The sequence below is a fragment of the Echeneis naucrates genome, chromosome 3, assembly GCF_900963305.1.
Source record: "Echeneis naucrates chromosome 3, fEcheNa1.1, whole genome shotgun sequence".
Classification (NCBI taxonomy): Eukaryota; Metazoa; Chordata; class Actinopteri; order Carangiformes; family Echeneidae; genus Echeneis; species Echeneis naucrates.
In genome coordinates, this window is record NC_042513.1 from 22,942,651 (window position 1) to 22,964,673 (window position 22,023).

The 22,023-nt window shown below is 42.5% G+C and overlaps 1 protein-coding gene across 3 annotated transcripts in view; it reads left to right on the forward strand.

Moving 5' to 3' along the window:
* The window catches only part of sema4bb (sema domain, immunoglobulin domain (Ig), transmembrane domain (TM) and short cytoplasmic domain, (semaphorin) 4Bb), a 51,042-nt gene that overhangs the window by 13,087 nt on the left and 15,932 nt on the right, over positions 1 to 22,023 (forward strand). For all 3 annotated transcript variants that reach the window (XM_029497956.1, XM_029497958.1, XM_029497957.1), the window contains exons 2-5: positions 6,889 to 7,328; positions 19,926 to 20,086; positions 20,465 to 20,527; positions 21,195 to 21,293. In XM_029497956.1, the coding sequence (XP_029353816.1) occupies positions 7,208 to 7,328; positions 19,926 to 20,086; positions 20,465 to 20,527; positions 21,195 to 21,293 (444 nt within the window). In that variant the 5' untranslated portion in view covers positions 6,889 to 7,207. The remainder of the gene's footprint in view (positions 1 to 6,888; positions 7,329 to 19,925; positions 20,087 to 20,464; positions 20,528 to 21,194; positions 21,294 to 22,023) is intronic.

Sequence of the window (22,023 nt, forward strand, 5' to 3'; positions counted from 1 at the left end):
CATTTTCTGCCCGACAGCACTGACTGTTTATTTATTTCATTGAATACACTTCTGTATGTTATTCCGAAGAGAAACCTGAGCATCAGTTTAATGGTAGTGGTGCAAAATATTGTTATCATTATTATTATAATTTATTATTTATTTTAGGAAAATCCTTCTGTTGTATCCTGTTCTGTCATGTCATCATCCTCATAATGTGTGTAAATGCTTTGGGGACATACCACAGCAGGATGTGTAGCAGCCAGTTGTCAATATATGACAGTATTTCATTGAATAATTGATAAGACATGCAGGGTAGGGCTGTATCCTCATATTATCACTGTGGGATCATATGTGAATAAATAATTCAGCAAGTCTGCTGCTTTTAATTCTCTTTCATTGGATGACACACCCTGTTGTGTCCAGGAGCTGATATCCGCTGACATAGTGATAGATTTCAGTATTCTTACACAATATGAGAAAGTAAAATCCAGCAGTGCTGCCAGGATTTGGTGGCCTTTTCAAAGTAAAATGTTCCTTCTTCATTTTTGTTTGGATCAGAATACATTCAGACTGAAATCAAGCCGTTTTTTTTTAGCTCTAATAAAGAGTCATTTTGCTATTTTAGTATCTTCTGCTACTTTTTAGTTTCTACTGTCTTTGTTTTTATTGCTATTTAAAGAAATGTGGTCGCATGTCGATTTGTCATAAATTGATTTGTTAAATCTATGAAGAGTAAGCAGTCGTGATGTGTTGTATAAATTTGTCTCTTTTTAGAGAAACTTTGCCTTTTCAGATGGTGAACTTTCAGTTTGCAGCTGTTCCACATTACAGACCTAAAAGTTGGAGCATGCACAAAGGTTTTTATTTCATCTCAGGTTAAAATGTCTTCTGCTGTGTACCGACACAGAGGCCTCGCCTGGCTTCAGAGCCAAGGGAAAATCATGTTACCTGCAGGGTAGAAGTGATATTGGAAGAGACAATATCAGAACATATTCTGCGTGTGTGTGTGCGCGAGTGTGTATGTGTGTATGTGTATGTGTTCAAGCTCTTACTTGGGAGGAAAAGTAAACGCAGGAAGTGTGACGCTGCTTTTTCCTCAGTTTTGACATTGATGTCCTCTTGACTGCTTTACTTCTGATATTATAAAAAAAAAAAAAAAAACCACCACAAATATTTACATTTGATCAGCATTGATTTCCTGCTCTGTAGGAATTTCCTCAAAGAAGCAAAAACAAAGCTATATCTTGATGGCAGATGTTTTTCCAGGGTCGGCATTGTGTCCAGCCTGAGTTATTTGGGGGGGGGGGGGGGTCGATATTAAAAACTGCTTGATGGCTTCTGTTAGGATATCCTGCAGATTTGTCTCTGATCGATGGACCGCCCCAAACGCTGCTGCACATTCCTGACAAAGTGTTTAGCCGTTTTAGCACCACTTAAATCTTGACATTTCAGCCATATCTTGGTGTAGACTTCCTGTTTTTAAAATTTGCACCGACCTGTTAACTTGTCATTCAGTCCCTCATTAGTGTGACAACATTAGACGCCCAGGTTGAATGCAGGTCATGTAATACCCGGGCATTTTGTATGAAAAGGGTCTTATGGTGGATGGAGGGTCATCTGATTATTTTTTTTTTTCTTAGAAAGTCCCATAGTTTGCGGTGACGTCATTACTCCTCGTCCTCTTGGCTAATATTTTTATAGCTGAGCTCCCTCATGCAGACATGCTGAATCATGCGTCGTGTAAACTCCCCGTGTCACTGTGATGAATTTACTGAGCTCTGCCAGCTTTGGAAACAATTGCTGCTCCCGCGTCGACTGCCGGTGGTGGTGGTGGTGGTGGTGGTGGATGTGGGGGGGGGTGTTGCAGTTTATTTTTAACCAAGTCGTGATTTATTTAGGAGACTGCTTCCTTGGTTCTGGGAACAGTCTGCTCGGCTGAAACCTTCCTCTTTACTTCCCCCCGTCTCATTCCCAGATGGACTGGATGAGAGTGACTGTTGTTTCCCATGTCCACACAAAGTACCTGCTGTGTCTTACAGGGAACAGTACTTCACCTTTCACCGCCAACTGAGGACTTCACATTGGATTAAAATGTTTAAAGATGGGTGAAAAATCTTAGAGCATCTGAATGTGTCCTACATGATCTATTTATAAGTCACTCAGGTGAACCAAAAGTGGAGGAGAAATCCAATTCCGCTCCTCGATGAGGTTAAGAAATTCAGTAATGTGTGTATTGTAAAATGATCAGCCTGTGTTCTGTTGGTCTATTGGAAGTAGATGCTGATTCTGTTTCATGTTTGATGTCTGGTGGTTGTCACACAGTCGTTGAAAGGTCGACCATTGATTTTGTTTTTAGGAGGACGGGGATCACGCCCCCCCCCCCCCCTTCAAATCAAAGTACTGCCCACTCAGCTGAGCAGACTGCTATAAGTGTGAGTTATAATGACAGACACAGCATGGACTCTCTGCCTTGTCAGTCACACACTGAGATCTTTTCTGCCCAAGATAATGGCTCCATAAATCTCTCTGAATAGTGATGTTCACCCAAGGGGCCGTGTTGCACATCCCAAAAAATACAACAACAACGGCAACTCCCAAAAAAAAAAAAAAAAAAAAAAACCCACAAATTTCACATTATTCCAAGAAAGGAACAGTTATCTGAACCACTGAAAAGTTCCACCTTTTGGCATCTCTTCATTTTGATGCTGTTGGGAGGAGGAGCTAATGACCTTTTCGATTCGTTTCATATTTGCTTCAGTACAATTAAATGCAAATGCTTTCATAGTTGCTTTTCTTTTGGGACGAAGATGTACTCATGATACTGCTAATGGATTTGATGGCGACCTACCTTCGCCTCGTGATAGAGCTCTCATCACAGGGTCCTGGCTGGCCGCTGATTATCTCCATAAGTGCCTCGGTCTGTGCCAAAGAATGAATGAGAGACAAGTCACTTTGCAGAGTTGAATTATTGGAATTTGGTCGTCAAGCACAAAGCCCGGTCATTAAACGAAGCTTGCCAAGTGGTTAGCGTTCACGCTGCTCCCGACCCCAGTGACCTCACCATGACCTGACAGAGTGCATCGTCTGATGTATCTGTCGCATCCTTTCTCTCTCCCAACAGATGCAGGTATCATTAGGGATCCTCGGGGGGGAGGTTCGAGAGGTGAATGAAACTTTAGCCTTAAGCAATATGGCACCAGATTCAGCCTTCATGGGTACAAGGAGCTGCAGACCCTCTCCTAGATGAGCAGATGGGTCCTGTGGCACTGAGTATAGAGGGTCGTCTGTACTGTAACAGCTCCCCTACAATAGAGCTCCAATCCTGGAAACCCTGTAACTTATATACAGCTATTATAGTAACATCACTGCCCTTGGTCAAGTACTTGCTGTCAAGTATGATTTAATACTTATTAATGTTTCATACTTATTCTTCAGATCCACATTTAATTGTTCTCCAGAATGGCTTAAGATGTGTCATGATTAATTTGACTGCATTGCATGTACTAATGATGTGAATATGTAAAAGAAAATGAGATAGTACATCACTTTACCACCTTTGGTGTCCTTGCTAAGACTTGTCCTGTTCTGCGAGCATTGTAGGCATCACACATGAGTCATCCTGTACATTCTCCAGATACCTTAAATTTCTGCCTGCTGTAGGCGCCTTTCATATTCACATCCTTCCCTCTGAACACGTCAAGCTTTTCTGCGATGTTTCTGAGGAGCAGGTTGCTGACAGAAGTGTGGATATAGAAGGGACCGCAGTGCGACCGCAGAAACTAGTATTTATTAAATGTTTGTAAGTAGGAGTGCTGTTATCGATGCGTCGAGATGCAGACCTGGAGTCTCATTTATAACCGTAGCTTAGGTACAAAATTCAGCCCTGAAAGTGGCGTACGCCACTTCCCACGCAAAAGCTGTGGGGTTAGGGTCGATCAGCGTGCGTGATTTATATGCATGAGGTCATGAGGTGGTCTACGTTGACCATTTATGTGGGTGTGCAGAGGACAGAAAATGAGGTGGCTCCGGCTGCACACACCGTGTGCGTGGAGGCGTACGTATGTGGATTTACCTTCAGGGAGCTAGCTGCGTTAGCCGGGAAACAGCCATAGCTAACAGGCTAAATGTAGCCTGTCTGCAGTTTGTCCGGTTTTATGGACTCTGAAATGTTAAATATTAGTTTGATAACATCAACAGGTTTATTTGTTTTATTAGCTTCCCTTTGGGATATTCAGCTAAGTTGGCTTGTTTCTTAATTTTGTATGTTTTTAAACGGAGCAGAGTGGGCTGCTATCGAATTGCTGACATGTCAATAGAGATACACACCTCTAGGTTGTAGTTTCAGTGTGATTGGAGGTTCTCCTGAGAGCTGCATTTAAAATGTATAAGTAGTTAAATCAAAATGGGCTTTGATAGAGTTACTGGCATTATTCAGGCCTAAAGTTAACTTGGACTTCCTAATATGCATAGTTAGATCCAAATAATCAAACTTTTGGGGCATTGAAAGGTCAGTGCAAGTGTGTTGAGGTATTTCTTTTTGCATTACTGGCCTCAGGAAAAATCCAGAAACTTTTCAAGCTTCCCAAGAGACCCTCAGAAACTCCCTCCTTACAGCACCTCTCTCTTATTAAAATTTTAAAGGCCTCTGGAGTTACATAAGGATATGCCCAGGGAACATGGAGACTTGGGGTGTGCGACACACGCAGGGCTGGCATGCTTGTTTCAGTCTCAGCAGGCATGAGAAAGATCAGCAGAGCAGGAGGAGGGAGGTGTAGCAGGAACACGGGTGGATGTCTCAGCCTCCTGTGACTCAGCTGCCCTCCCTGGAGCAGCTGGAGCCAAAACAAGGCGACAGTAAAGTGGAGAATGACAGACATATTGCTCCAAAACCTCAGGAAGGGTCATTGACAGGGGCGTGACAATGTGGCATGGATGCAGAGATAAGAGGACACATCAGGAATGCTAAGGTTTAATTCAGCAGGATGTGTTTTAGTAAAGGTGAGACAGATACCTTTCCACCTACCTTCAAAAATACTTGTTCCCGAGCCTCCTTTCGTTGACGATAGCCTGCCAGTCAGCTCGCCCGTCCGCCACCAGCCAGCAAGTCAACAGGTCGTTCAATCAGCAAGCTGCTCCTTCATTCTGCTGCCAGTCTGACATCTGTGTGCCAGTGACTCAGTCAGCAAAACTGTTTATCCTGCATGTTGTTGTAGTCGGTCCAGCTTGACTAGAAGTTGAAAATGGTTCCTCAGCAGGGCCCCGTCTTCACCAGCTGAGCAGGGGCCACTCACTGACCCCCTCATGTTTTGCTGTTGTTGAATTTATGAGCTACCGTAAATATTTGAGAGGGGTCCAGTGGGAGTTGTCACGCTCTCATCCAGAGACTCCATGAGCTCTCCGGTGTTTACTTTGTAAACGTCATCACTTATGGGAGAGCTTGGGGAGAGACATCCAGCACTGCGAGGGGAAAAAAAGGAGTTGTAAGTTGCGTTATTTCTCAGCAGCAGGCTTTGTGTGTTTACTGAACTGAGCTGTGTGTACTTTTTATTGGGATTCTGCGTTGTTATAGGAGATCGTGTTGGTATTTCAGCAGGCAGCTCACGGATCAGGAAAAAAACCTTTTCTTGTGATTAAACGGAAATTTAGAATACGTGAAACACTGCATTCATGACACACTGTTAGCATTTTTGTTAGCACTTAATATCAGCAGTGCCAAACTAAAGCCATCATGGTTGTTTCAAAACAACTACTGTGTAATCAACATTTGCATTGCAACATGCAGCATTGTTGCAGCTGCATCAGAGAGAAAGCCCCTAAAAATCATCTGCACATCATCACATGGCGGTTTTCCCACTGCTAGCGACTAACTGATGAGCGAGGAACATTTTGCAAGTGCTAGGTGCTCGTTGTTACAGACCGAAAAGTTCTGCAGATGGCCATAATTAGAACGTATACTAATGCAGCTTCAAATTAGCAGCCTGTGTAAGCAGGCAGCTGTTTGCAGATCAGTTTCACTGTTTGTAGCTTGTTGCTGTTGCCTTCAAGTGACCAAAAACGCTGTCAATGCAGGTTTCCATGATTGTTTTGACTGTGGGATTTTATTTCACGTATGTCCTGTGTTTGTTTTGTTAAAGAAGCAAGCGGCAGATGTATGTAGTACCTTTTCCAGGAAAGCTGACCCCCTTCTCAGCACCTTATCTCCCTGCTCACACTGAAGCCAATAAAAGTCAGAGCAAATGTGTTCAATGTGCCTCTTTGAGACAAATTACAGAGTTGTCTTGGGAGTCACTGTTCTTTCATTCATTTCCCCACGTAGCCACAAAATTAGAGCCAAGCTCCTATATTATCTCCTCAGTGATCTCTCGCTGACTGTTGATGACAGCATAATTAAATGTAGGGGCTAGAAAAAAATCAAACACATGTTTGATCTCACAGAGAAACTTTGTGGGCTGCAGTACAAACAGCAAATCAGACTTCACTCAAATTTGAAAGTTGTTCAAACCTCTCAAGCTACCGCATGATGTTTGTGTTCATGTGAGAAGACTGGTGGTCTGAATCATCGGGAGTTTTTCTTTTGCGTCGTGGTGATAGTTAAAATAATAATAATAATCAAGAAGCATAAATATTGTCTCAGAGGTGAGAGATGGGGCAGGTCACTTCTGGGTGATGCCATCATTCACTGTCACAACGGATACTTCAACTCACTGTACTCTGCATCCTCCAGATTGAACCACAGCCAGACGTTTCAACTCTTTTTCTGCTGCAGTTGTTGATCATGGTATCAAAATTTGGATCTGGATCTGTTGTTTGTTTTTGATTGTGTGTAGTTTTTTTTTGTTTTTTTTTTTTTTCAACATGTTCTTGGATCAAACATAAAGAAACAGCTTTTCTCTTTTCTCTCCACAGAACCCAGAGTCCAGCCTTTTACTAAATGGCCACTGGTCGGAGCTTAGTGCTGAGCCTTCGATGAACGCGATGAGTAGATGAAAACAAGCAGCCTTTAACCCAGAAAGGATTCCTCTTCTCTGTGATAAGAGTCTACTAACCGTGTGTAAGGACCACAGGGAGTACAAGAATCAAGTCAAGGACACGTTCACTCCCCCCTCAGCCTTCAGGAGGATGAGAAAATAAAACTCTGCAGAGACAAGGAGCTTAATGAATGCAGAGGAATCTTAAAACAAACAGTGTGCAGTTGTGTATGACTTTTTGAGAGGATCCAGCAACAATGTGGACATTAACAGTGACTGCCCACTGTCTTCTGGCTGCTGCGCTGCTATTGGCTACCTGCCTCCAATCAGTGATGGCCGCTGAGGATGATGTCACTCCGCGCATCAGTTTCCCTTACAGTAAGTCAATTATCACAATCAATGCAAGTATTGTCAGAAAGACGACCGTTCAAGTGCACGTTTAAGAACATAATTTACAGTTTGAGACATGTAGGATTGGCCTCTGTCTTTTAGACAGCAATGGCACATTTGCGCTCACTCCCCAATGTTTGTGTTTTTAAATGAGCGCGAGTGGAAAAATACAGTCACTCAGTTTTAAACAACTCACAAAGGTAACGCAAACGCTCTCTATAAAAGTGCCTCAACACTTGTAGTTTCAGTCAACACGTATGGAAAGCTTGACATGTATAGAAACACCAACTAAGGGGGTTGAGTCTTAGTGACATGCTGTCGCTGTCCAAAAGAATAATTTAGGTCGATGCTGAACAAACACAGCTGTGTTTCTGCAGTGTGTAGTGAAGCAGCCATTGCAGCAGCGTATTCACGGGGACCACAAGTGGCTGCAGGCCCCGGTGCACACATGCCAATTTGAAGACACCCATCTACAAACACCACTTCTCATAAATACATGCAATTATTTCAAGATTAGCCATCACTTTGCACAAAGTTTACTGACTGTGTTGGGGGTTCTTTTCTCACTCTCAGCCTTAAGATGCGGAACTATGCAGAGTGCAACATGCAACTCTCCAGACTGAAGAACAAATAAAGTTAATCAATTTGGGGTCTGCCAACTTTTGTACATCGCAGCACATGCAGTTTGGACTCCAGCCTTTTAAAATCACTTTGCTCGCCCTCCCTCCCGGTTGTGAATGTCGCAACAATTGAGTTCAAAATTATAAACTTAATGCGGTTGCTGGGTAATCTACTGACGGGATGGAAGACCTTTTTGTGGCTGACTGCATCATTGCATGTAATTAATGAATCTGCACGCACTGCAGTGATTCTTTTATTGTAATAGCTCTGGATCAAGCTTCATCATTTAAAAACAGAGATCCTTTTTCTTTCTGTTAGTTCAGCTGATAGCTTTTTTTGGTAATTGATGCCTAAAGGGAGCTCATGACAAATGAAGAAGCAGCAATACGTAGGGGAAATTGACCGACCGCCATTTAACACCTTTAAAACAAAAAATAAAACATCCTGTGTCGTAGCTGCTAGAAAATTACTTAATCGTTGTGATTAATCAAATTTAATCCGTTTCCTGCAGTTCTCCCCCTTCCCTGCCCCCGTCCTTGTCTGTCCTAAATAACAGCTCATACAAGCAAAACTGCAGATCCAGCATCAACCAAAGTACAGGCTTATGAGGGTGTGTTGGCTCCTACAAACACCACCTGTCTGCGTGTGAAACTCCTCCCTCTGATGCCTGTTTACTTCACTCCTCAGCTGTAATTCACATGCACCATCTCAAATTGGCATCGCTCATACCCAAGAACAGCCATTCACATACTTGAGCCATTTAACCTCTTTCTCAAAGACCCAAATGGATTAAATAGGCCCAAAGGCTGGTTCCCAGGAGCTGAGAGTTTTGCAAATGACTGATGTCTTTTTATTTTCTTCTTCTCCCTTTTGCTCTGAGCATTCATAATCAAAATTTCATGTATTTTGACAAGAGCAGTGAGTGACTGAGACTCTTTCAGCGGGAGAGCATAAGTAGTAGTGTGAGACAACATGCTTTTCGGCTGATAATATGGTGTAGAAAATCTTATTTAAACCTCACTGACACTGATTGTAACCTATTCATTCAGGCTACAGCTTTGCATAAACAGGGTCCACAGCGCTGCTCGTGAGTTCATTTCGTATATAAACTATCCTCAATCCAAGTCACTCCGTTGATACAACACATGTAAAGCAGTTCAGCGCTTTAAACCACCGTCCCGGTCTGTGTAGATCATAAGAAAAGAGGGACCGGGGCTGTTTTCTCCAGAGAGGACCTTTGCCTCGGTGCAACCTTTTCCCTGGAACGGTGTCCCCTTTTTCTTTTAGTCCTTCCTCCCTCTCCTCTCGCTCCTTCCTTCTGTCCTAATGAGCAGGCTAATCTCTCATGTGTAGTGAGTGGAGGTTTTTGTGGTCGCTGCAGTGGGAGAGCTTGTCTGTTTTTCATTATGGCTCTTGTGCAGAGAAGCAGCACAAAGGATCATGGGACCTGAAGCAGTGAGCATTGGTTAGGCATGCGGCATGTATCAGAAACTTCTCAGGCAGAATGTTAGTGTCTCTCTCCAGAGATGGGCTTATTTTACTTGTTTGTTTTCCTTTCACTTAGTTCGAGCTCATTTGTTTTGTTTTTTTACTTTTTCTATCGCAAGTTCATGACCCATTCTCTGATGATATAACTAATATACTTAATGTGTTTCCTTGCCGAGTCAAGTGAGATAAACAATGTTACACCATTTTTTTTGCCTGTTATGAAACTACAACTCATAACCTCTTCACTTACTTTATCTTATCTTAGCATAAATAGTGGAAACTGGGGGAAATGCCTGGCAGCCTGGTCCAATCAGAAGAGAAAGAAAATTCAATACAAAAACAAAATGAGATACATCTGTAAACAGAGACAGAAGTTCATATGCTCTTCTAAACCAGGCTAACCTTTAAATTTAAATGTGTAGGAAGTTTTAATTATCGGCTCTGTCATTCCCTCTGCAGTTTAGTTTTATAGACAAGACCATAACTATTTATAGGATAAGACTCTGGTGTCTGCTGATGTCTCTGGGTCAAAGATTAATTTCCAGCAAAAATATTCACGATTCGTTTCATTTTGTATGCTTCTTTCCAGTCACTCTGGGCACTACGTATTAAATGAATTTATCCATCTCCTGCACAGTTCTTTGTACGTTGATGTAAAATTAGTCAAATTAAAATGTAGACCTGGCACTTTTAAGGTAGCTTCAGTTATTTCGTTTGAAATTAAAAGTGCTGCAACACAGAGCCTGCAGAACAAGAATGAGCAGTAGATGCTCTAATTGAGAAGTTATCAGAGATGGCTGTTATCAGTACGTGTTCACATTCAAGTTTTTCTCAAAATCCTAGATGCATCGTAACTGTTGTATAGAATACCTTCCCTTAATGAGGGGAAATTTCTATCAATATATAAGAAGCATTTTTCTTTGTTGCAGCTCAATTCAATTTGCTTAATTTGATTTGACAGAGTCCTGGAAGATACAACAGACGTTTCAAAGCTTCATTAATTGCATTTGTAAGATTTATATTGTTTTCTGGCCACAGAAAAGCAAACACTGAGGCTTGAAGGCTGCAGGTTCAGTTTGAATACTTTTGCACAAGCAGCAGGGAAAGAAGTGTTTTGGGTTTTTTTTTTAAGCCGAGCTGAGCATGCCGTGTGTGCTGAGTGTACACAGTGTCCTTTCCCGGTAATGTTTGGTTTATGTTGGGCGAATATTGTGCGCTTTCTCTCATGCATGCTAATCCAGTGACCTTGGCAGTGTGTGGATCGTAGTGCAGAGACGGAGGAGGGGCAGCGTGAGAGGGCGTCAGGCCAAATACTCGTGAGGTTTTAGACATGCTCCGATGCCCACCTAAAACCCGGCAAGGACACGCCCACTGATCCTGAAAGAAAAGCGGTCTGTGGCTTCCAGCAGAGGTGGCACTCACAAGTGCCTGCATAAAGCGGCATAACAGCCGCAACAATTGAGCATAATTACAGCACATCAACTCCGTCTGTTTCAGACGTTTTAATGGCTTCATAGCCTGCACGCTCCAGGGAATGTACAGAAAAGTTCAGTCTTTGCAGATTTTGATCAGGTACATTTGATTTGAAGAAAATGGCAAGCAGGGAGAAATAATGATGCAGTTGTTAATTGAGATGGACAGAGAGGAATGTGAGTTTAAAGAGTTCCATTAGGTGTTTCTGAGATCACTGTGAGGCAGTATAGATCAGGGTTTTGTTTTTTTTTCTTTTTTTGAGGGGGGGGGGTGTATTTGTTTAGTTTTTTTGCTTTATCATTATAAACAAATTGCAAAACATTGTTTGATCATTTCACAGCTGAAGAGACACTGAACATATCTTTTTATGATGGACTGAGTTTGTTCTTTTGCAGCAATGTTAAACTTGTACCATTGACTTGATGATGCAAATCATCTGCAAATCACCCTCTCTGCCCCCAAATAGGAAGCCGCAACAACAAATTTTTACAGCTCCAACTTGTTTTCTTTTAAATCAGGACGCAGTGTCCAAAAACTTTTCAGCATTAAACAAACGTTTCATAAATAGACAGCTTTCATGACAGTGCTTCTTGTTTTCCAAGACCTTTTTTTTTTTTATATCGGGCTCTGCTGGCTAAAGAGAAATGGCTCACTTACTGTCACTGCAGATGAAAAAAAACATTCATCTGCAGCCTCCACTGTTTACAGCTGTATGACTAAAGACACACAGTATAAACAGTCACACGCTCACTGGGTTTTGTTTCGAAACTGTGTGCTGATGAACGTTGTGGTACTTTGGGCTTCTCCTGTTGCATCTTGTTATCATGGGAAATTCCCCCATGCAGTTAAAACAAAAATGGTTCAATGCAATAAGTTGTTCTCTTAAAGCATTTTAAACAAAGGTTGTTCAAAAAGTGCTGACACTAAATTGAAGCTGGCTAATATCTTACATCTTTTGATCTGCAGTGATTTATTTCAAATATTTGGTCATATGAATATATTTAAAACCAGATAAAACAAAATGTCTTAAAATCAATTACTGTCACACTGTATTATTATCCAAAGACTACATAAAAAAAATCCTTCAAAATCTTTTTTTCATGTCAGGTTTCATGTTTGAGTTGCAGCAGCAGTAAGATGGTTGAAAGCAGACTTCTCATGGATCTTTCATTAAACGTCAGAACTTTCCTGATTCAAATCCAGTATGTTAATGCGCTCCACATGGCGCTTACTCCCACTGGTTGGTCTGTGTGAAGAGAGTGAGGTGTGTGTCCCTATAGGCGTCGCATGTGATTTACACAACTTGATCAGGGACAACAGCTGACAGTCTCCTGCACCTGCTGATGTAGCGCTGGTCGACGGAGAAGAGGAAGATTTGTTCTGTGTGATTGGCACCTGTTGAAAGAGAGCGACTTGGAGCCAAAATATGGAGGCTCGTGCAGCAAGTTTGCAGATGTTGAGCTCATCAGGCACCTGATAAGTGTGTGTTTATGTTTGTTTTTTGTTTGAAGGCCCTTAATGAAAAGAGCAGGTTGCATCCAAACCAGCCCTCCCACTCTCCCCTCTCTCAGACACACACACACACACACACACTCATGCTGTGTGGAGGGTTGTGCCTGTATGGTTTTTCTAAAAACTGACGAGTGCAAACCGAGAAATGGCAGCAGAGATGTATCAAAGTGTCCTTTGATGGGATTCTAGCTGTAGAAAAAACCCTCTGCAAGCATGTGCACGCCAGCTGGATTTGGACATTTGCAGTGCCAACACAAATGACATTTTTTCCCCTCTCCAGGTTCACTTAGTTTGGTGGAAGATATTTTGCCATTCATCAAGCCAGCCTTTCTCTGCCTGTGTTTTTCTACGTGCATGAGGGCCAAAATCGGCGTCAGACGAAGACAGGATAAGGACACACTTTTTCATCATTCATTCATCTTCTTCCGCTTATCTGTTTCCGGGTCACAGGGGCTGCTGCAGCCAATCCCAGCTCGCTTTGGGGCGAGGGTGGGGTCAACTTGGACAGGTCGCCAATCACACAGAGTCAAACAGAGACCAACAACCACTCACAGTCACACCTATGGACGGTTTAGAGTCACCAACCTAAACATGATGTCTTTGGACGGTAGGAGGAAACCAGAGGAAACGCAAACAAGCACGGGTAGAACATACTAACTTTACACAGAAAGGCCCCAGGCCCCGGAATCAAACCCGCGTCCTTCTTGTTGTGAGGCAACAGCGCTAACCACGATGCGGCCGTGCTGCCCACTTTGTCATCATTAGGACTTAATATCTTTTTTTCTGAGTCCACAGCTTTTTAATTTGAATCTTTAAAAAAAATGCTGCTTCTCTTTAATTTTGGTTTTGGGCCGTAATTCTGCTTGAGGGCAGAACGATTAGTGAGAGACCCCGAATCTCTTTCCAGTGATGTCCGCTGTCTCTCAGCCCCTGACAGAGAGAGAGAGAGGGAGAGAGAGAGAAGGTGTAAGATGGAGGGGCAGGGACAGAGAGAGCGGCTGCGGAGCCGCTCCACACATGACAAGCAGAGACACGTCTGTTTTGAATTGTGAGAGAGAAGATTATAGCAGCGCTCTTCCTTTCTTTCTTTCTGTGGCACTGTTTCTTTATTTGAATAACTCTCTCAGATACCACAGCGATTCTCCCCCTGTCTCAGGGAGCTAATATCCAGGACTTTTGGAAGCTTTCAGCTGTGATAAACCACCATGCTCCATTGCTCTTCCTCCTTGAGTGTTGGGTAGTTGCGTGCCAATAGCAGAGTGCATCATGATGACACCTGAGAGCCAATAATTACAGAGCCGAGCATGTTTCAGGCCCTTGTTCTTGCTTCTTAGAAACATGCAGTGTTTTGTGCTCTGACCTCATCGTCGGTACATCGGGGTGGGGGAGATGTTGTTCTTTCTCCAGGTGGAGGAGGCATTTTTCTGTGTATCAGGCCTCGTACAGTAAACACGGCTGGCCCACATTTCCAGCAAATATTCGCCCATTCCCTTGTTTTCCTTGCCATGTGTTTCTGCACTTGTAACCACGTGGCACCATTAACACCTTTTTTATTTATTTATTTATTTATTTATTTATTTATTTATTTATTTATTTATTTATTTATTTATTTGCCACCTAATCCTTGCACGCAGCAAACATTGGACTTTACACAATGTCAGGCTCTGGTTATTATCTGCGAGGTGCAGCCGCCACTCACTACAATGTGTACACACTTCAATGCAAACATAATGCACACCATATACGCACTAAACTGCACTGAAGCCACGCCATCATTCCCAGTGGTTACAAACAACACCACACGTGCAAGCCTGATGGCACAGTCCCTGTGAAACTGATTCCAGATGATGTCTGTTTTATCTGCTGGCCAGTAGAGTCCAATTTTCCGTGTCTTAGTTTTCGTCTGATTTGTTTTCATCAAGTTTTGCCACTTACTGTGCACTCATCCTTTTAAAACGAATATAACTGAATTTACCCAAACATATATATATATATATATATATATATATATATATATATATATATATATATATATATATATATATATATATATATATATATATATATATATATATATATATAGAATATAAAATAGAATATAATATAAATATATAAATATAAAACACCTTCAGATGGGAAGGCTATGCGTGAAATCTGTTTTAAGTTTGCTGCAACTCCTCGAATCAGTTTGTGTCCTCACTCCTGACTGTGCAGACAAACTGTTTCAGTGCGGACTTGGCAGGCCTACAGCACAGCAGCAGAGAAACGCAACTGCTTTTGGTTGCCAGTATCCGCTGACAATGAAATAACCATCACTTTACCCAAACATCAGGAGGAGCAGTGCTGCGATGACCTTGAAGTGACTTCTGTCGGCTTCTGTCAGGAGCTCCAGCGCTGCTATCAAGCCCACTGTCAAATCATGTCAAACAGAGAGCCTTGAAGCTGTGCACTGTTCTGTAGCATCAGCTGGCAGAGCGCAGAGATAGATAGTTGTTTTTGTTTGGGATTTATATGTATAAAAAATTTGTGTCTTGCATTTAAGATAAGAGCTCAGTGTGAGATTAATATCTGCTGTGCTACACGCTCCTCTCCTTTGGGTTTTCTCCACCCAGCTGCAAGTGAACCCCTTTGTCCCCATTGCCTTGTGACTTGGCTCATGCTGCTTTAGTAAATCTGGGGCATGTTTACAGTCAGGGCTTTTAGGAGTGTCTTGGCAGGCATGTACCTACCAAGCAGCCAATCAATCGCCCCACCAGCGGAGTACTATTAAAGCTCAGGGAAAAAAAAAAAAAAAGAAGAAGAAAAGCTTGATCCTGCTCCATTTTCTCTGAAATGTGATGCATGCCAAAGGGCTGGCATGTGTTTTATTCCTCAGCAACATTATGTCTGCAAGCTGGCACTCTCTGATATCTTGGTTATTTCAATGGTGAACAAGCACACACGGATCACACAGCTGTGACTTGAATGAAGAGGTTGGGAATAAGTAAGTCTTGATTGTTGCCATTTTGCAAATTTGCAGGTCTGATCTTTTGGCTCTTTTAAACAAAGTGCTTCTTGTTCCTGTAAAAAATCCCGTTTGGGGATATTGCATATGAAGCACATTACATCCCCTACATTACAGCCCTGTTTCTAATTGTCTCAGTAGTTTTTGTTCTGTTAAAAGAACAGTTGAACATTTTGGGAAATGGACATATTTGCTTTCTTGCCAGTGGTTACATTAGCATAGCAGCAACAGTGCCAGTCCTCAGTCATCATTAAAACAGGATTTGTTCGGGCACAGTATCGACATCAGGTGTACATGTTGCGCAATTTGTTATTAGTGCGAAAAGCTCCACCTCCCAGAAGAAAACTGCCTTCTCTCAAGGTAACTGGTTTTGCACATATAGTGCAAAATTCATTCAAAACGCGACATTTTTATTATCAGTGCAGCGGCTTTCATCGACGCCGACGTCTGCGTTCAGCAAATTGTATATGATGTACAAATTTAAGGCGAATCAAACAAGCTTTGAATTTCATGCATGCGGAAGAGTAGGGGAGACTTCCCCACATTTTCCAGGCAGAGATGAGAGACGTTCCCCCTTGTGTGTTTCAGTTTTCATTCAAGACGTTTGTAGCTGTTCATTGAATGTGCACAGTCAGCCTGACTCTCTCACTATAAAGCAAACATCTCTGCGATCACAGAGTAGCTGCTCTCTCAAATCCTATGATGTGATTTTTCCTTTTTCTTTTTTTTACCTCCACTGGTTAAAAAATAACTCTGTGAATGAATTACAATGAATACACTGCAGCAATTGAATTTCTCCTAATTAATTGTTGAGGAGTTATTATCTGCCACAGGCGAGAAGATATTCAGTTCTTGGATTTTAGTAGTATTGCATGCCAGCTCTCTTTTCCCAGCTTTAAACCGTCTTCAAATGATGCATCTCTTGAACTATGCCTCCGAACAAAGATCTGGACGAATGGCCAATTTCTTTTGGAGCCTCCGTTTTGACTTTTAGTTTTCCATAACTGTGGAGAATTTAGGCAAATTCAGTTTGTTAACTGCAGGCTGAAATTCAAACCTGCGGCACTAGCTAATTCAGCATGTTGGCGCCAGCAATGAAGCGGCCATATTGATGGTAGGTGTGATTTGATGAGCATTAGCAGAGGTTGAGATCTTGGCTTGTTGACGGCCGGCTGATTAAACAGCAGAGTGATGAATGGACTCAGCGCTTGGCTGTGAAATGACCTGCAGTCGCTGCCGCTCTTACCGGATGTTCGGCATTCTGCTGAAAGGATGTCAAAATGCACAAGTGGCCTGCTGCATCAGAAAGAGCAAAAATGTAAAAAGCAAAAGTAAAATTTCCAACCTCTGCAGCTGGGGGAAAAAAGTGAGGGAGCCTCAAGGGTCTTTGAAATCACTACGGCCCTTCTGCTCTTATCAAAAATCAATCTGAGTGCTTTGAGAATAATCTGTTTTCACCTCCTTAACATGTTTCTTCATAGGTCAACCTCTCAATTCGCTCTTCCTGGTTACAACTCCCACTCACCACCACTCACCCTCAACCTCGGCCCTCCCTCCCCACTCCCTCCAGCCTCCCACTAAGTAGCCCCGGCCTCCTTGCTGAGTAAAAGTTTCATGAGTTTGCTCTCCTCTCTGCTCGTTACTCCATTGTCTGTCTAACAGGATGTCACTCTGATTTATGTCAGAGTTTTAATATGCCGAGAGAAGGCTGTTTTTGGTTCCAGTGAATAGCCAAAACCCGGGGGAGCCATGACAGTCGAGCTATGATATGTCCCCCTGTTGAGCAGTGAGATGGCAATCCTTTGTCTGCCAACTGCAGGGCCCACTGGGACTGCGAACAGCTTCTTTTAAGAGCATTTAGGACATTTTTAACAGACTATATATACCCGGATACAAAACTGGGTTCTTCTCCTCGTCAGAAAACTTGTGCCTGTTCCTTTCTTGAATGGCCAAATGATTACAATACGAAGTCTTCACCTTTTCCGTGTTCCGTCCCCCAATCTTAATGGCAGGCCTCTCTCTTCATTGATTCCAGATGTCACAACATTTTGAACAGGGTGAGGGCTGTTGATCTGGAAAAGGCTTAAGATTCGATTTTGGACAAGATGCAGCTTGTGCAGCTGGTTTTCACTCCCATAAGGGGAAGACAATCATCTGCCAAAGTGCCTTGAGTGTTAGATGAACCATTTGTTTGCAAGCATATTGAAAAGTTTAAGTTGTGGGTTGTAAACATTTATTGCGTTTTACTGGCTCCTCTTGTGTTGTGGCCCATTGCACCACCTGGAGTGTTGGAGATTAACGTTCTGCTGGTGTCTCTTTCTTACTATCAGAAGTGTATACGTTCAGTTTGTGGGTTATGCATGAGGCGGTGGGGGGGAGGGGCTGTAAATGGCTTAACTGCAGTGAATATTAGTGTTTACGACCCCAGATACGAGCCAGTAATCTTATTTGGACAAGCAAATGGAGTCCGTGACCCCCAGCATTTTGGCTTAAGGAGTGCATTGAGTTTGTTTAATATGTTTGGAATGGGAGGCAATAGATAAACATTTACAAAGATGGTCAAAAGCTGCAAAGAGTATGAAGAATGTAAGCAATGGATTCATGAATATTTCACTGCACATGTCCCACGTCTTTGAACTCTGAGAGATTATTTTAGGAACAGCAGGCCCGGACCCAACATTGCCGGGTCGCTAAACTCGGAGGTCCTATATAAACCTTTTTGTTGTACGTCTTGAACCTTCTGCTTTTATATTTGGTTTTTCAAGCCCTTTATTGTGTTGTAAGTCAAGCTGAGAAGTGACCAGCTGTCACCCTTCTTGCTGCTTACAAATGCTGCCTCCAAAAATCCATCCCAACCTCTTGGAAACCTCACACTCACTGTGGAAAGCCACATTAAGCTGGTGCTGATGCCACCGGAGAGGACCCCGGGTTGTTTGTGATGCTGAGGGAAACGCTATAAAAAGAGCAATGTGTACATTGAATAAGTGCTTCATCAGAGGAACTATTTGAGGCTGCAGGGAAGAGAGCATTGGTGGAAAATATAACTCATTTTACTTATGGCTCGCTGCTAAAGAGATCCATCTGAAGAGGGCTGGCGAGCAGCAGAGTAAAGGAGATTTAGATTGGTGTTGAGTAGAAGAGGCTTTTACCCTCCTGCCAGTGCCGAGCAGAGCAAAGACAAAGCTTGGCCTGCACAGGAAAGTGTGGACGTGGCTCATTGGCGTACGGATGACATGTCCTCACGGAGTCACGACAGTAGCTGCTGGCTGCCACCGTGCAAAAGGGGATAAGTTCCCTCCAGGACAGAGAAGTGACAGCATGCTTGATTAGAGTTTTCCACTTTGTGTCACAAATCGATTTGACTGATGTCCTGCAGCACGTGTTGGGAAGCAGCTGGATGTAACGCCATCTCTGTCCACTTGTTCTTGTTTCCAGCTTGATTTGTGGCTTAGTGTGAAATTTTAAGAAGTAGAACTTGAGTCTCAGTGTTATAAAGGGATTACACCGCCTTGTGTTTAACTCACATTTGCGTAACTGCCTTTCCAGCCACCACATTGTTCCCAGATTTGGAATGAAATACAACCAAGTAAAATCTAAATTGAATCGGATCGTTATTATTGCCTGTATCTGGTGTTACTCGTGAACTGAATCTTAAAAAACAGCTAATTTAGACCATTTAAATGATGTCCGAACGGGACTATAGTGGATCAACAGGGAAACTTCCTGCTCTCCCACTCTGCTTACATGTAGAAATGTACAAATCTGACTTGTCGTGAAACCACATCCTGACAGGATCAACCCAATACATCTTATCTACAGAAGGCCACAGAAATTTATGTCAGTTTCAATCCTTTCCATGCTTTGGTCGATGTCTCCTCTCATTTTCACAAACGTGGACCTTTCTTTTTTTTATCCCCAGCTGCTGCATTTGAGAAAACCAAAGATAACTAACAAGGTTAAATTTGATTTTAGCGTTAACCTTCTTAGCGTGAATTTACACGCAGCATAGACAATGACGTGTTGTACAGCAACGTCTTTATTCCTTCTTCCCTGCTAAATTGAGAGAATCTACCACATTGTGGTGTTTTATAATACTTAACATTCATTATGCGAGTCTCTTAAAAGAGCGTTTGGTTTTAATAATTTCAGCATGAAGTCACTTTCTTTTTGAATATGAAAAACCACGATAGCTGCATCTTATATACCGCGGTGATTGTGTTTAATCACAAGCTAATCTACTACTAAGACATATTTTATATCCCGAGGAGTGATTTTTTAGAGCTCTTACACCTTTTAAGTAATACAGTTTGACATTTTGTACTCCGAAAGAAAACTTTTATAATTTCACTGTTCGGGAGCTTTGATGTGTTTTTTGAGTTTTTGTTCTTGTGAGCATCAGGAAATGTTTTGTACCCATCTGCTCATTTCTGTTTTGTCCCACTACATGATGACAATCTACCCTCTGTGTTTACTTTCCTGTTTTCCAGATGCGAAGGAGAGGTCGGCCAAGAGATTCTCCGTGGACGGCGTTTTCAATTACACTTCTTTGCTGCTCAGCCCAGAGGACGACATGCTTTACGTTGGAGCCAGGGAGGCTCTGTTTGCCCTCAGCCTCTCAGACATTAGCAAGACCAAACTGCAGAAGAATGTGAGTCAAGATCACATTGTGCATTTGCTCCAAAATGTGCAGAACTGTGCTGGATAATTTTCTCTCATTACAACCACGGTTGCATCTGGCCTTTCGGGACTAATTTAAGCATCACTTTGAATTAACGCTGTGGGCTGTGAATAAAAAGTAGCTAAGTACTCGTTAAATGCAAAATTTAACAGCTTCTGTGATTCTTCTTTGTATGCTTCCCATCATCCACACCAAGTTTTGTTGTTGTTGTTGTTGTTGTTGGGGTTTTTTTTAATGATTATTTTGATCTCAGAGATCTCAAAGAAACGACTGTCTGGAGGTACAGCAGAAATGACACGGTTCCCTCAATTTCGTATGACTTATTCAGGGTTTCTTTTTCATCTTCAGCTGACGTGGGGCACTCCTGCTGGAAAGAGAGAGGAGTGCAGCTTCAAAGGGAAGAACCTGGAGGTGAGTGGCGTCTTTTACGGCTCCACTAACACACCAAATAATGGAAATACCCGGGAAAGCCGGCTCTATAATGTCAATATCAAAAGCATAGATTTTCTCACACGGAGCCCTTTTTTTTTTTCCCCCTCTCTGACTGACTGCGGGAGGGACAGAATGAGTTTTATGTTGACAAACCTTTTCCACCAGTTACAAATAGATTCATCAAGTGTGCAGACTCGCCAGGGAATTGCTCTTTTTTTGTGCACTGCTTCTTTCTCTGTCTGTCTGTTACCTTGTTGTCATGCCAGCTGTTGTATCCCTGGGCGACAAGCCTCGGTAATCTGTGTTCAGCAGCGAGCAGCTCTGGTCTGTGTATTACAGAAGGCTCAACAGGCAACTGCCGTGTGATGCTGGGAGGTTTTCCCGACTGTGTTTGAGAGTGGAATATTTTTCTTTTTCTTATCAAATACTTTTTGAAGTGTTTGTGTGTTGTTTTTGTTGTTGTTGTTATTGGGTTTTGTGTGTGTGTGTGTGTGCGCGCGTTTGCGCTCAAAGATTTACTTATGAATTTTAGGTTTTTCAGTAACAGATTTTAAGGAGCTCTCAGGAAAGAAAAACACTTTGAGTTGTGCGAATTTCTTTAAAATTCATGGAGCTCACTCTCTCCCTCTGTTTCTTTCCCATCCAGACTGATTGCTTCAATTACATCAAAATACTTCTGCGGCTGAACAGCACTCATCTCTATGTGTGTGGCACCTATGCTTTCAGTCCAATTTGCGCCTACATAGTAAGTAATGACCACTCAGTCTGCCTTTTGTTCACTTTTAAGGGTTCATTTTATTCCTGCCACTGAAAAAGAGCTTTTGATTCAGTTTTTTTTTTTTTTTCATGTTTCTCCATACCTATGAATTTTGATACGTTTCTAGGTGTTCTTTACGTATCGAGTTCCTTTATCCACCATGTCAGTGTTGGATCTGTTGTTATCCGAGCATAACCAAGTCCTGCAGAGGCGCTTTAGCCAGACACGTCAACACGGGGTGCACAAGCTGTGTGGGAGCAGCCGATGTGTTTATCTAACAGAGGAGCACATCTGGAGCAATGACAACTGGCAGCAGGATGACACTGATTTCAGTGATACTGGGTGGGGGGGGGGTGGCATTAAACTCTCCTCTCTGACGTCAGAGGGGAAAGAAAAACATGGGACATCTCAGACTGAAGATGATTTGAGAGGACTTTAGGCCCTGAACTGTCATTCCAAGCAATTTTGAGCGTGGTTGGTGTGGATGAACACTCATTATGTTGATAGAGTGCAGAATTCGTAGATGCATAACATCAACATTATTAAATGTTTGATTTTTAAAACTCTTCTCATAACAGCCGCAGAGGGTTTTAGGCCAAGAGGACACACTAACAATCAAAATGACAGACATAAATTAAAACAAGCACCGAGTGAAACAACATCTTATCATGATGAAGGATGGGAAGGTTTCCCAGGGAATGGAAACGCTCTCCTGATT